This window comes from Aethalodelphis obliquidens, unplaced genomic scaffold, assembly GCF_003676395.1.
Source record: "Aethalodelphis obliquidens isolate GAN/ISIS:26980383/991018 unplaced genomic scaffold, ASM367639v1 scaffold9, whole genome shotgun sequence".
Lineage (NCBI taxonomy): Eukaryota > Metazoa > Chordata > Mammalia > Artiodactyla > Delphinidae > Aethalodelphis > Aethalodelphis obliquidens.
Genome location: NW_020837953.1, coordinates 37,023,025 through 37,038,806, shown reverse-complemented (window position 1 = coordinate 37,038,806; position 15,782 = coordinate 37,023,025). Strand labels below are relative to the sequence as shown.

The window sequence follows — 15,782 nt, the reverse complement described above, 5'->3', positions numbered from 1 at the left end:
AGGCTCAGAGAGGGAAAGGGGTTTCTGACCCAGGCCTGTGTGACTCCAAATCCTCCAGAGCTCTCAGGGAGGGCCTGGAGGACAGGAGGTGGGCACGGCACTCACCGAGGCTCTTCATGGGATCCGCACTGAGGATCTGGGTGGCCCGCTTGCGCCGGAAGTAGTTACTGGCGATGTTTTCACTGTCACTCCGACTGAGCATCAGCCTGTAGCGGTCTTCTTCCTGCTGAGATTCCAAATCCTCACAGGTTAAGACCCCTTGCTTGTGCAGTTCTTACCTGGGCCCTTACCCAGGCTTCAGCAGGCTCTGCCAGCCTGGGTGGCAGGGCTGCCCTGAACCTCACTGCCCACGTTGGTGTACCCTACACTTCAGACCCCAGACACTTGCGGTGGGATCTAGGCAGCTCGGGGCAAAAGGGTCACAGTCACCAACCAGGCCTACACGTGCTCCTCCCCACCTTCCACCCCCATCTTCCTTGGGACGCGAAGGGCCTTGTTCCTCCTGCAAAGCTCACAACAAGGTCCATCGGGGCAAGCACGATACTACACACCCTTAAACCCATCACAATATATTCATAGAATAGGTAATACAGTACTCAGCTCATGAGCTCACTTCTGATCATGAGAACTGGAGTCCCAACATTTTTATCACCAAGGACTAGTATTTTTCACTGCTACAGTGGATTTCTTTTCTTCAGCCTGAATCTCTTCCTTCAGGGAACTACCTTCTCCCCCTTGACATGGCCCTGGTGGGGTGATCATTCACAGCACCCGAATATCACCATCCCACCTGCCCATCCCCTTGCTGCACAGCTGGACATGTGACCCAGCCTAGGCCAATCACAGAACTACATCTTCTGGATATAGTCATCGGTCCAAGAGTAGGCCCATGACCCAGGCAGAGCCAATCAGAATCTTGCCGCAAGCACTGGTTTAAAGATGCTCTAAAAGACCAGGTCTCTCTTCCTATTGGATCACCAATTGCTAGCAGCCGTCTTTCCTGCCACATGGAGAAAGCCTGCCTGAGTCCAAACCTAGGATTCCAAGTGAGGCAGAGCCAAAAGGTCAAGAAACACACAGAACCAGGACTGGTTGAGCCCCTTGATCCAGCCATGCCTGAAACTGGTGCACTTAACATGAACCAATAAATTCCCTAGTTTGCTTACTGGAACTAAAAGCATTCTAATATAACCCATTTGTGGTCCCAGGTTAAGAATGGTTGTTTCAGGAATAATTTAACACTTTTTTTTTTTTTTTTTACAAAGTTAAGGCATCAAAAGCAGCCGGTCAGAGCTTTAACCAGCCTGAGTTGCTCAGGAGGAGATGCTTAGCTGGAATTCATTAACCTATGAGTGGCCTTATCATGACTGCAAACGTATTTTCTGTGTAGGTTTTCCAAAATATCTGTAATGGTTTAAGGCAGGGATCAGCAAATTACAGCCTATGGGCCAAATCTGGCCCACAGACTGTTCTTGTAAAGTTTTACTGGAACGCAGCTGTGTTCATTTGTTTACATATTGCATATGGCTGGTTTTGTGCTATCACGGCAGAGTTGAGTAGTTGTGTCAGAGACCATATGGCCCCCAGACCCTAAAATATTTACCGTTTGGTCCTTTAGGGAAAAGTTTGCTGACCTCTCCTTTAAGGATATATATTTGTTGTAATACAAAACAAGGGAGATATGAAATAAAGTGACTTTAGAATCCCAATGACTGTTTATGGAAACTCTGAGGACGCTTTCAGTCCAAGGGTACCAGCTGGGACCAAGGGAACCAGAATGAACTCCTTGGCCACTGGGATTGAAGCTGAAGCTTCTGCCCTTCACCAGCAGGGTGGGCTGCCTTGAACCCCTGCTTTTCCTCTGGTCTTTATGCACATAAAGGGCTTTTGAATGAGGGCCAGAGTGGGTGGAGGGTCTGGGTGCAAAGAATTACACAGAAAGGGTCCTGGCTCAGCCCCCTACTTTAATCATGAGGTGGACAGAAACAGAGTCCAGTTTCTACAGCAGCACTGATGCACTGCACCTTGGGGGCCAAGCCTGCCCGGTGCCAGCTCTCCCCTCGCTCTCCCAGAGACCTTACCGTGCCTGGTTCACTGTTATCCGCTGTGGAGGTTTTGCGGGCTGATCTGTTCTGTAGCCCTGTTGAAACTGCTATGAGAAAACAGAAGCTGCGGTCACTGCTGCCCGGAATGAGGGCCAGAGGGACAGGGGGCTGGGCGCTCAGGCCTGGCTCAGGCTTGGAGTCAGGGGAGGACACCTCCCAGCCCAAGCAAGGGGATGGCTTTGGGAAACAGACAACAGGAGGGCTCAGACCAAAGAAGCCACTCCACTGTCTCCAGGCTAGAGAGCAGGTGGGCGCAGGGAGAAAGGCCACTCTGCCTGCAGACTGTGGGAAATGGGGCGGCTGGAGTTTCAGTAGGGATGGTGCCAGTGCCATCCGTGATCGTCAGAGATGTAGGACCTGGATGGATACCCTCTGACCAGGTGAGGACCGGTGCCGGCCCCGTGGGATGCAGGAGCCTGCTGCTCCCTGAATGGGCAGAGCCAGCACGTGGCTGGAGAGGATCCACCGCAAGTCTGGCCCTACTCTGACTCAGTGGAGGTGGGGGAGCCTTCAAGATCATCTTTTCCAACCCCTTCTTTGTGAAGATCAGGGGACCAAAGCCCAGAGAGGGACAGTGACCAACATAAGGTCACACAGGAGGTCAGTGGCAAAAGCAGAAGGTGAACCAGGCCTGAAACTCTGAACAGCTCATCTCTGTCCCTGGCCTACAACTCACCGCTATGACTGTGATTTTGGATAAGTCACTTACATTCCCTGAGATTCCTCATATGTAAAACAGGTGTAAAACATCTTTGTCCTTCACAGGGTTATTGCAGGATGAAATAATGACAATGATGATCATGATAAGAAAATGTACCACATGTTTAAAATGCGCCAGGCGTGGCTCTAAGGGTTTTACAGGTACTAACACATTTTAAGCCACCCAGCAATCTTTAAGGAAAGTGCTGTTATTAATCCCCATTTCACAGAGGAGGGCACTGAGTCCCCAAAAGGTCACACAGGGAATGGTGGAGCCAGAATTCCAACCCACATCTGTCTGACTCTTAGGTCCCCAACATTTTGGGTACCCAGAGTCACATGTCTGCTGTACCCACAGCCAGCAGGGAGAGGTGCATGGCCACCTGTCAGCCTGCAGGAGGGCAAACTGTGGAGAAGGGCGGGGACAACTGCTGAGGGGCAGCGCAGCAAAGTTCCTGACCTACTGGGAGGCTGGTTTTTATGATGATGGGCTGGGGGATCTTCCAGAAGCCATTATCCTCATCCCAGCAGGATTCGCGCCTTATCTTCTCCAGGTTGCTATAGTTACAGTCCCGGCGAATCAGGGGCTGCACCTGCTCCAAGAGCTGCTGGAAGAGCATAAAGTCACGTTCCTGCCGACGGATGGTGGCCAAGTAATCGATCTTCTCTAGCTCAAACTCTGACTGCAGATCTTTGATCTCCACCTCTGCTGCCCGAAGCTAAAAACAAGGGATGACAAGCAGTGAGGAGGAAAGACATCGACACATTTCACCATCCATCTGACCTCTGCATCCGCTCCCTGCCCCTCCGGCCAGCCACTCATCCTCTGCTCACTGATCCACTCACCCATCCATTCTGATCTCCACCGTCTGTCCTGTCATCCTTCCATTGATTCATTCACCTTCCCTCCCACCTCTCCACTTAGTGTTTAAATGAGCACCTACAGGGTCCACAGCCCTGCAGAAAGCAGCAAGAGAGGCTTATCATCAACCCCCACTGCCAGCCCTCAGTCTCTATCCCACACTCATACATTTTATTCAGGAGCCTTTTAGAAGGCTCCACACATAACACTGTAGTCACCACAGTCCTACAGGATCTCAGAGAACTGTACAAACTCTTTATCTAAAGAAGCAATAGGCATAAATTCTCAGACTCAACAGTCCTTGCTCTTCCACTGCCACAATCCTGTTATGATGTGACAAACACCAGACTTAAGAATCAGACCCACCTTGATTTAACCATGGGTTCCAGATTTTTTTGATCTCCTGCCCAGGTCTGCCAGACTGGCCCTCCATAGCCTCCTAAGCATGGGGACTCCCAACTCCAACCAGGCCCTCCCTGAACCCCAAGACACCTTGGCACAATCTGTTTCCTCAAAGAGCAGGGGCAGTTTGATTAGTAAAGAAGACTGTTTTAAATTCATGGGAATAAGTTATAATAATAATATAATAATAAATAAAATAAAATAAATGTTTTTAAAAATTTAAAAATAAATTCATGGGAATGATAGTCACATGTAATCAACTGAGAACACAGGATGTCTGGTAGGACACAGCCATGAGGGAGGGGTGGGTACACAGGGCCTTCAATTAAATTAATTATGCTCCATGAATGTAGCTAGATAGTAGATACACGGCATTCATGGTAACAATCTTAATATATTATTGTGCATTTGTAATCATTCACAATGATTTTTATAACAGCTTTATTGAGATATAGTTCACGTCATACAATTCACCAATTTAAAGTGTACAATTTGGGAATTCCTTGGTGGTCCAGGGGTTAGGACTCCACGCTCTCACTGCCAGGGGCCTGGGTTCAATCCTTTAGCAGGGAACTAAAATCCCACAAGCCATGCAGCACAGCCAAAAAATAAAATAAAATAAAAAATAGGGCTTCCCTGGTGGCACAGTGGTTGAGAGTCTGCCTGCCGATGCAGGGGGCATGGGTTCGTGCCCTGGTCCGGGAAGATCCCACATGCCGTGGAGCGGCTGGGCCCGTGAGCCATGGCCGCTGAGCCTGCGCGTCCGGAGCCTGTGCTCCGCAACGGGAGAGGCCACAACAGTGAGAGGCCCACATACCACAAAAAAATAAATAAATAAAGTGTACAATTCAGTGGCTTTTAGCATATTCAGAGTTGTACAATCATCACCACCAGTCTACTTTCTGTCTCTACAGGTATGTTTATTCTGGACATTTCATATAAATGTAATCATACAACATGCGGTCTTTTGTATCTGGCTTCTTTCAATGAACATAGAGTTTTCAAGGTTCATCCATGTTGTAGAACATGTCAGTACTTCATTCCTTTTCCTGCCAAATAATATTCCATTGTGTGGATATATCACGTTATGTTTTCATTCATGATCGTTTTCATTTGCAGCTATAATAAAAAATGCGACTATGAACATCAGTGTACAATTTTTTGTGTGGATATATTTTTGTTGTTCTTGAGTGTAACTGCTGGGTCATATGGTAACACTATGTTTAAGCAATTGAGGAACTTCCAGACTATTTTTCAAAGCAGTATATGAGGCCTCCAATTTCTCCACATCCTCACCAACATTTGTTATTGTATGTCTTTTTTACTACAATCATCCCAGTGGGTATGAGATGGTATCTCACTGTGGGTTTGAGTTGCATTTCCCTAATGGCTAATGATGTTGAACATCTTTTCATGTGTTTATTGGCCATTTGTATATCTTCTTTGGAGAAATGTCTGTTCAGATCCTTTGCCCATTTAAAAATTGGGTGGTCTTTTTATTCTTGAGTTGTAAGTTTTTTAAATATTTTCTAGATGCAAGCATCTTATCATACTATATGATTTGAAAATATTTTCTTTCATTCTGTGAGATGTCTTTTCTCTTTTTTGATAGTGTTCCTTGAAGCACAAAAGTTTGATTTTTTTTAAATACCTGCTGGTTCTTTTTTTGTTTTACTTTGTTGTGTTTTGGCTGCGCCCTGCGGCTTGTAGGATCTTAACTCCCTGAGCAGGGATTGAACCTGGGCCCTCAACAGTGAAAGTGTGGGGTCCTAACAACTGGAGCGCCAGGGAATTCCTACAAAAGTTTAATTTTGATTAAGTCCAATTTATCTTTTATTCCTTTGTTGTTTGTGCTTTTGGTATCATACCTAAGAAAGCATTACCTAATTAAAGGTAATAAAGGTTTAAACCTGCATTTTCTTCTAAGAGTTTTATAGTTTTTATCTCTTCTATTTAGGTTTTTGACTCATTTTGAGTTAATTTTTGTATACTACATGAGGTTGGAGTCCAGCATCTTTCTTTGGCATGTGGGTATCTAGTTGGCCCAGCATCATTTGTTGAAAAGACTATCCTTTCTCCATTGAATCATCTTGGCACTCTTGTTGAAAATCAACTAACTGTAAACGTGAGGGTTTATTTCTAGACCCCCCCAGTTCCATTCCACTGATTCTATATGTCTGTCTTTACACCAGTACCACTCAGCCTTGATTACTGTAACTTTGTAGTAAATTTTGCATCAGGAAGTATGAGTCCTCCAACTTTGTTCTTTTCAAGATTATTTTGGCTATTCTGAGTCCCTTGAATTTCCATATGAACTTTAAGATCAGCTTGTCAATTTCTTCAAAGAAGCCAGTTGGTTCTTTGAGAGTGATTGCCTTGAAATCTGCAGATCAATTTGAGAAGTATTGCCATCTTGTCAAAATTAAGTCTTCCAATCTATGAACATGGTATATCTTTCCATTTATTTAGGTATCCTTTTCTCTCTCTCTCTCTCTCTCTCTTTTTTTTTTTGGTCACGCTGAGCAGCATACCGGGTATCTTAGTTCCCGGACCAGGGATCGAACCCATGCCCCTTGCAGTGGAGGTGCAGAGTCTTAACCACTGGACCGCCAGGGAAGTTTCTATTTAGGTATTCTTAATTTCTCTCAACAATGTTTTATAGTTTTTGGAATATAAGTTTTGTACTTCTTTTGTAAAACTTTTTCCTGGGCTTCCCTGGTGGTGCAGTGGTTAAGAATCCACCTGCCAATGCAGGGGACACGGGTTCGAGCCCTGGTCCAGGAAGGTCCCACATGCTGTGGAGCAACTAAGCCCGTGCATCACAACTACTGAGCCTGCACTCTAGAGCCTGCGAGCCACAACTACTGAAGCCCATGTGCCTAGAGTCCGTGCTCTGCAACAAGAGAAGCCACCGCAATGAGAAGCCCGTGCACTGCAACAAAGAGCTGCCCCCACTCTCCGCAACTAGAGAAAGCCCACGCGCAGCAACAAAGACCCAACGCAGCCAAAAATAAATAAATAAAATAAATAAATTTATTTAAAAAAATTTTTCCTAAGTATTTTATTATTTTTGATGTATTGTAAATGAAATTGTTTTCTTAAATCTATTTGCAGATTATTCATTGCAAGTGTACAAAAATACAACTGCTTTTTCCTTATTGATCTTGTATCCTGCTGAACTTGTTCATTGATTCCAGTAGATTTTTTTAGTGGATTCCTTAAGATTTCCTATATATAAAGATCATGTCATCTGCAACTAGAGATAGTTTTACCTATTCTTTGCCAATCTAGATGCCTTTCATTTCACTTTCTTGCTTAACTGCCCTTGCTAGAACCACCAGTCCAATGTTGAACAGAAGTTGTAAGAGCAAGTACCCTTTTCTTGTTTCTGATCTTAAGGGAAAAGCATTCTGTCTTTCACCACTGAGTATGATGTTAGCTGTGAGTTTTTCATGCCCTTTATCAGGCTGAAGAAGTTACCTTCCATTCCTAGTTTGCTGAGTGTTTTTATCATGACAGGTTTTGAATTTTGTTAAATGCTTTTTCTGCATCTATTAAGATGATCATGTAGATTTTGTCCTTTATTCTATTGATATTACATTAATTGATTTTTGGATGCTAAACCAACCTTGAATTCCTGGGATAAATCCCACTTCAGCATGGTGTATAATCCTTTTTATATGTTGCTAGATTTGGTGTGCTGGTATCTTGTAGAGCATTTTTTATCTATATTCATTAAAATATTGGTTTATAGTTTTCTTGTTATGTCTTTGTCTGGTTTTGGTATCAGGTGTTACTGGCCCCATAGAAAGAATTGAGAAGTGTTCTCTTCTATTTCATAATGATTTTTTAAAATACCTTTGTCAGCCAATAGTCTTCATTTCACAAACAAAATCCAGTTAGAAGATATAATGGAGAAGACGACTTCCCTGGTGACGTAGTGGTTAAGAATCCGCCTGCCAATGCAGGGGACACGGGTTCTAGCCCTGGTCCGGGAAGATCCCACAGGCCGCGGAGCAACTAAGCCCGTGCGCCACAACTACTGAGCCTGAGCTCTAGAGCGCAGGCCACAACTACTGAGCCTGTGTGTCACAACTACTGAAGCCTGCACACCTAGAGCCTGTGCTCTGAAACAAGAGAAGCCACTGCAATGAGGAGACTGCACACCGAAACAAAGGGTAGCCCCCGCTCACTGCAACTAGGGAAAGCCCGTGCACAGCAATGAAGACCCAACGCAGCCAAAAATAAATAAATAAAATTTATTTTTTTTTAAAAAGTTACAATGGAGAAGGATACCCCATAGAGGAAAGCAAATAGAATAAAATACCTAAGTGTAAAACTAACAAGATATGTCTAAAACCTATATGAGGAAATCTATAAAATTCTCCTGAGTGACATAAAAATTGATTTGAACTAATAGAAAGATATGCCATGGATGTTCCTGAACAGGATAACTCAACTTCATAAAAATGTCAATACTCCCAAGCTAACTTATAAATATAACATAATTCTCCCCAAAATTCCACCCGCTTTTTTCTTTTTCTTTTGAGCTAACCCAATTGTTTATAAAGTTCATTTGGGGTGGGGGAAGCAAACAAGAAAGAATAGCCAGGTAAAACCTGGAAAAGAAAATCACTAAGCAAGGATTATGAGATTATAAAACAGGTTATAAAGCCTCAGAATTTTAAACAAAGTAGCTGACACTGGTACATGCACAGACATGAGCAAGAGAAATGAACAGAAAATCCAGAAATACATCTAAGTACATACAGAAACTTACAGATACAGAAACTATATCTGTACAGAAACTTACAGAAACTTAGGATACAAAAGAACAGCACTGAAGTCAGTGGAGAGTAAATGGACTTCTCAAAAAATGGTGCAAAAGATAATATTGAATCAGCTCCTCACACGTGCACCACAATAAATTCCAAGTGGATCAGAGATTTAAATGTAAAAACAAAAAACAAAAAACCCCATACAAGTTCTAGGAGAAAACACAAGTGAAGATTTCCAGCTATGACTCAAAATCCATATGCAATAATTTAAAAGTTACTCAACTTGACCAAAAAAAATTTTATGGAAAAATACCATAAAGCATAGTAAAAAGTGACAATAACAAACTAGAAGAAAAAAGATTTCCAACTTATCTCACAGACGAACAGTTAATATCGCTAATATAAATTATAATACTTCTATATGAAGAGCTCCTACAAGTAGAGAAGAAAAAGAACCACCATCCTGTGAACACAGTTCCGAGAATAAAACCTGCAAACATCCCTAAAACATATGAAAAAATACTCAACCTTGCTCACAGTATAAAAAATGCAGATTAAAACTGCACTGAATCATAAAATAAATGTCTTGGGAATGTAACACACAGCATGGAGACTACAGGTAATAACACTGTGTTGCATATTTGAAAGTTGCTAAGAGAGTTGATCTTAAAGGTTCTCATCACAAGAAAAAGAATTTGTAACTGTGTGAGGTGACGCATGTTAACTAGACGTATTGTGATGATCATTTCACAATATGTACAAATACTCAATCATTACGTTCTATACTGAAACCAATATAATGTTATATGTCAATTATATCTCAATTTTTCTTAATGTAAAAAAGGAAACTATGGACTTTCTTGGTGGTCCAGTGGTTAAGACTCTGTGCTTCCACTGCACGGGGCGTGGGTTCCATCCCTGGTCAGGGAACTAAGATCCCGCGTGCTGTGCAGCGTGGCCAATAAATAAATAAATAAATAAATCTAGGGGGGATAATGTGAGGACTCCATATTTTTTTTAAAGAAAGAAAACTACACTGAGGTACTACTTCTTGTCCATCAGAATGTCAAAAATCCAAAAAATTTTCAGTATAACCTGTTGGTGAGGCTGTGAGAAAACACACACATGCGTGCTAGTGGAAGCACAAACGGACACAGCCCCCATGGAGGGAAGTTGGCAATATCTAGCAAAATCACACATGTATTTACTCTTTGTCCCAGCAATCCCAGTTGGAGGAATTGATTCCAAAAGAATCTACCAAAAATATAAAAGACTATTCACTATTCACTAGAGCACCCCTTATTGTAGCAAAAGATTGGAAATGTCCATCATGACTTTTTTTTTTTTTTTTTTTTTTTTTGCATTACGCGGGCCTCTCACTGCTGTGGCCTCTCGTTGTAGAGCACAGGCTCCGGACGCGCAGGCTCAGCAGCCATGGCTCACGGGCCCAGCCGCTCCGCGGCATGTGGGATCTTCCCGGACCGGGGCACGAACCCGCGTCCCCTGCATCGGCAGGCGGACTCTCAACCACTGCGCCACCAGGGAAGCCCCCATCATGACTTTTGAGTAAACAATGATACAGCCTCACGGTGGAGTACCATGTAGCAGTAGAAAGGAATGAGGAATATTTCTAGATTTGCTATGTAGTGATCTTCAGGATATATCATTATGTGAAAAAATAAAAAAAACCTAGGTGGGGGAAGTGTGTATTGTAGCTACTCTTATCCAAGAAGGGGGAGGATATGTATGGGGAGAGGGACGAGTGTACACACACACACACACACACACACACACACACATTTGTTTATATTTTAAAAATATATACACAGATACCTAAATCTGAATCTCCCCAGAGAGAGCCTCAGAAAAACATACAGAACAATGAGGAGAAAAAATAAAACCATCCTGAGCCCAGGCACTGACTGGGAGACAGAGGACACTAGAAGCTTCAAATTACCAATAAATTCAGCAGACAGCTCCTAGCCCACCCCGCAGGGGGATAAGTGGAGGGCACCCAGGAAAGCACGGAGTGGAAGGACAAGGTGACAGAAGGCAGTTAAATCACTACCCAAAGAGAAAGCCCCACTCTGACGGTGGGAAAACACTGAAAACCGATCTGACATTGGGAAATTGATAGGAGAGACTGAAATGTGTGCAGGACTCAAACTATTAGTCTCTCTAAGGCACTGCTCTGGAGGTCATTTAGAGAGCACTTAGAAGTGGGAGATGCCCCTTGAAGTGGAAATTAAAAGTCCTGCAGAAACAAGAGAAAATTACAAAAGAAGCAATGGCCCCTCTCACCAAAATAAATAAATTTTTTTTTAAAAAAAAAACTGCTTTGGAAGGCAAGATTTTTGCCCCTATGATTTTCATCCCCTGGTGTTATGCCTGTGAATATGTTATCTTAAACGGCAAAAAGGACTTTGCAAATGGAATTAATGTTATTAATCAATTGACTTTAAAATAGGGAGATTATCCCGCATTATCGAGTGGGTCCAAGGTAATCAAGTGTGGGAGACGGGGGGCAGAGAGATGGGCAGAAGAGGTGCATTGGAAGGGAGGCTTCACAGAAGTAAGTTAGGAGGAGAGTCAAAGAGACTGGAAGCAGGATTCCCTGGTGGTGCAGTGGTCAAGAACCCGCCTGCCAATGCAGGGGACACGGGTTCAAGCCCTGGTCTAGGAAGATTCAACATGCCGCGGAACAACTAAGCCTGTGTGCCACAACTACTGAACTCGCGCGCCTAGAGCCCGTGCTCTACAAGAGGAGCCAATGCAATGAGAAGCCCACGCGCCGCAACGAAGAGCAGCCCCTGCTCGTAGCAACTAGAGAAAGCCCACGTGCATCAATGAAGACCCAATGCAGCCAAAAATAAATAAATAAAATAAATAAATTTATTTTTTTTTAAATCCATTTTAAAAAAAAGGGATTGGAAGCAGGAGAGGGACTCTATCGTCCAGGCTGTCTTTGAAGGGGGACAGGCGCCAGGAAATGCCGGCTGCCTCCAGAAACTGAGAATGACCATGGCTGACAGCCAGCAAGGAGATGGGAACCTCAATCCTACAGCCACATAGCAATAAATTCTGTCAGCAACCTGCAGATGGATTCTCCCCTAGGACGTCCAGAAAGAAATGCAGTCCTGCCATACCTTCAGTTCAGCCTTGTGGAATTCTAAGCAGAGAAACCAAGCCACGCTGTACCTGGAATCTGACCTACAGAACCGTGAAATAATATATTTGTGTTGTTTCAGGCAACTAAATGTGTGGTAATTTGCTACAGCAGCCATAGGACACTAATGAAAAGCTCTATGTAAAGCTGCGCTTCTGTACGGCCAGAAGAGCGTGCTATCAAATAGGAAAGCCCAGCTAGGCACCCCGAACCTTTACCTCTGTATGGCTGTTAGCATAACTGATGCCATCCTGGGCTCGTTCAGTTCCTCCTGTCCTTTCACGGACCCTACCTAGGGCTGTACAGGGTAGTAAATCTCTTCTGTGTGGGGCTTTGTAGTTCATAGATATTGTTTAATTATGATGAGGTCCAGGTAGCCTCTATGCTCTGGTAGTCTCCAAACAATGACGAAGACCTTCCCTGACGTATTCCCACTGCGCACAAGACTAGTTACCCATTCATAAATCTTGACTTAAAAGTGCTCTTCCTGTTTTCAAGTACCTACCCCCACACGCTACGTAAATACAGAATTGTCCCAACGCCCCCTCGGTGCTGCGGAGCGCAGCTGCGAATGCTCCCGAATTGTCACCTGCCCAGTCCCACCCTGTGAGTACCGCACCCTATAATCAACGGATCCATTGATTATATGCAGCTGCCTGCCTCATTCTTCTGTCCCAAGGTATCTTAGTTTGGTGGGTACTTTTTGTTCCCTCCATCCTCCAACAACGTCTGCATTCAATTGTCACTGAGAGTGCAGAAAAACAAGACATTATGAAGTAAACAGAAGAGAGCAGATGTATCTAATCAAAGCTACCATAAGATACAGAAAATGAAAATCACAGCATTTCAGCAGAAGAAAATTCCCCCCAAAGCACAAGCACACGGAACCAAACGGATTAAAAATATAACTCAGCACCCCAGTGTGGACAAAGTTTCCTTAAACAAGCACTCACAGATGTGAAATTTTCAAATCAGAAATCCAAAATCTTGAAATGGACAAAAATGAGGAAGACGTCAAGTGGGACATTAACACAAAACGAGGAAAGAATTTTTTAAAAACTTAAGATATGTAGACCAAAGTACGAGAAAGACCAAATTCAACTAAGGACATAAAGGGTATTAAGAAAAGGCATGAAAACAGCCAAGAAAAATTTAAAACTAAAGACGTTTAAAGAGGAAAAAGTATCATCTTTATGCTTTGGCAAGATCCCTTGGTCGCCTGTGTTGAGTGGGGATGGGGAGGGAGCAGGTGGCCAAGGAGGACATTATGAGGCCCAGGTCACCCAGAGGATGCTCTGAAGGACATACAAGTGTCTGTCACAGATGGCAGAGCCTCATTCTCCTCTTGTCCTCACTCCCCAAGCTCAGCCAGGTAGCTGCCTTTCTGTTCCCCGAACCGCGGACCTCATTCCGGGCACTGGACGGTCTCTCGGCCCAGACCGCTCTTCCATCACGTCCCACCACCTCCACCAGAACGGCCCTGTCCCCACCATCTATGGTGGCCCCAGGAACTTCTGGGGTTCTGCTAATGCTCGGTGCCTCCGTCTGGGTGCTGGTTGCACAGGGCACTCACTTTGTGGAAATGAATTCAGTTTTGCATTTGTGATTTGGGCATTGGTACTTAAAAAAAAGTAAAAACATAAAAATAAAGCCGCCCCTACCTCCTGCCCCACCCCCGTTCTCTTCAGGCTACCGCTCCCTAGAGTCTCTTGCTTCTTTCTCTGCTACGTCGTTTCTTACACACACACACACTTCCCCTGGAACGCGAGCTCCAAGAGTGCAGAGACGCACCTGTCACCGTGACAGCTTCCAAAATAGGGTGTGTCATACAGCAGGTACCGAATACATACACGCAGGTGTCAAGACCGGGTGTGAAGGCCCCGCCCAGCGTTGCCTGCGTGTGGGGGCGGGGCCAGCGGGGGCGCGGCCTGAGCCCAGGGCCTCACCTTCCTCTGCATCTTCTCCAGCAGCTTGCTCTTGGCCCTCACTTCCTCCTGGATGGAGTCGTAGACGTTGAGCAGCACCCAGTCCCCGCTGTCCTCGTCTGAGTTCTGCAGGGCCGCCACCAACTGCTTCTTGCGCTCGTCTGCATACCGCTTCCGCCGCCTGTGCTTCTCCTTCAGGTCCTTGTTCTTGGCCTGCTCGCCCCCGACCACCTGCTGCTCCAACAGCTGCAAGCTGCCCTCATGGAGGAGAAAGCAAACGTGACACAGTCTACCGATCACTGAGCGCTGGATGTCCAGCCTGATCTCATCGACTCCTTCCAACAACCCCACTTCACAGACACGTAAACTGAGGCCCAGAGAGGTGAAGCTGCTGGCTCGGAATCAGACCCAGCATTCCTGCCAGATCTCCCTGACTCCAAGCCTGTGTGCTCAGCCACCCAGCTGGTTCTGCCCCACAGGAAGGGCGAGAGTCTCCCTCTGGAGCCAGAGCTGCTCCACCCGCCTCCCGCCTCCTGGGACTGACGGTGCCACCACAGGGCAGGCTCGCGGCCATGCTCCCAGGCAACCTCAGGGATCAGAATACCCCTGGGTTGTGGAGAATGTTCCATACAGTCAGTGCATAATGTTTAATCAGGGAACATTAAGAACAGTTCGTTTTTTTAAATATTTGTATCTAAAATGCTAAAAAAATGTTTAGAGTTTTGCCTTTAAAAGTACAAATTTGAAATAACTACAAAGGCTTATGCAGAACTCCCTACTCTCGAATAAAGCACAACAGAGGTATTTTAGACTCTGCCTCTTTCCAAAGGGACATAAGGGGAGTATAACTAAAGACAGTCCCAGGATTCATAACAGGATAGGAGATCATGCTGAAGGGAAAGGACGGAACCACGCAAACTGAGCAGCCGGGCCCAGACCCGCGTCAGGCTCAGTTCTCGGCTTGACGGCAGCCAGGATTCAGGCGAGTCACATCCAATTCACTGCTCTGCTTAAGACCCTTGTAGGGTCCCCATCAGGATGAAGCCCAAGCCCCGGGGGCACATAGGGCCTCCCTGTCTCACCTCCCTCTGCCCCCACCACCCCTAACTCACTCCAGCTTCAACTCAGGGCGGCTGTTTCTCCAAACACCCAGACTGTTTCCACCCCCTGCACCTTTGTGCCACCTTAGGTGTGCCCCGTACCTCAAATGCCACCCCTGAGGCATCTTCGTGCAAACCTTATTCAGGTGTCCCCTCTTCCGAGAAGCCCTCCCCGACCACACTGCAGACCACACAGTGAAAATCGCCACATGTGCCACGTGTTTTCTGTGTGCGCGACACCAAGCTCCCGCCTCTGTAGGCGTCGTCTCATTTGACCCTCACAACAAGCTTCTTGAGATTCTATCACCCACTGTATAGATGAGAAGCTGAAGCACAGAGAGGTTAACCTCAGCCTAGGTGGCAGAGCTGGGAAGTGGTGGAGGCGGACGGGAACCCAGGCAGTGACTACACAGAACCTGGTTCTAACTGCTCCAGAACCTGCCTCCCCAGACCTCATGTACCTGCCTGCCCCTGGACGGAGAGCCCCTTGAAGGCCAAGGCGACATCCCATCTATGCTTGCATCCTGGTGCCCAGCACGTAGTAGTTGCTCAGTTAATGTTTGAACAGTGGACTGTGGGGCCCGAAGGGGGCTGAACCCCTGGCCGTGGGGCTGACTCTGTCATGGAGGTGAGCCTGACTGTAATCTCAACTACAGTGGTGAGAACCAAGGCTCAGAGATGTTAAGCGACTTGCACAAAGCCGCAGAGCAAGTGAGGAAAGCGCAGCCCCCGCAGGCGCCCCAGG

The 15,782-nt window shown here is 45.6% G+C and overlaps 1 protein-coding gene across 8 annotated transcripts in view; it reads right to left on the bottom strand.

Annotated features, from left to right (window-relative positions):
• The window catches only part of KIF17 (kinesin family member 17), a 50,688-nt gene that overhangs the window by 3,759 nt on the left and 31,147 nt on the right, over positions 1 to 15,782 (bottom strand). For 3 of the 8 annotated variants that reach the window (XM_027109881.1, XM_027109886.1, XM_027109887.1), the window contains exons 12-15: positions 13,959 to 14,190; positions 3,265 to 3,523; positions 2,082 to 2,152; positions 106 to 226 (exon numbers count right to left, since the gene is read on the bottom strand). In XM_027109881.1, the coding sequence (XP_026965682.1) occupies positions 106 to 226; positions 2,082 to 2,152; positions 3,265 to 3,523; positions 13,959 to 14,190 (683 nt within the window). The remainder of the gene's footprint in view (positions 1 to 105; positions 227 to 2,081; positions 2,153 to 3,264; positions 3,524 to 13,958; positions 14,191 to 15,782) is intronic. The other 5 variants (XM_027109884.1, XM_027109888.1, XM_027109885.1 and 2 more) reach the window with 3 other exon arrangements.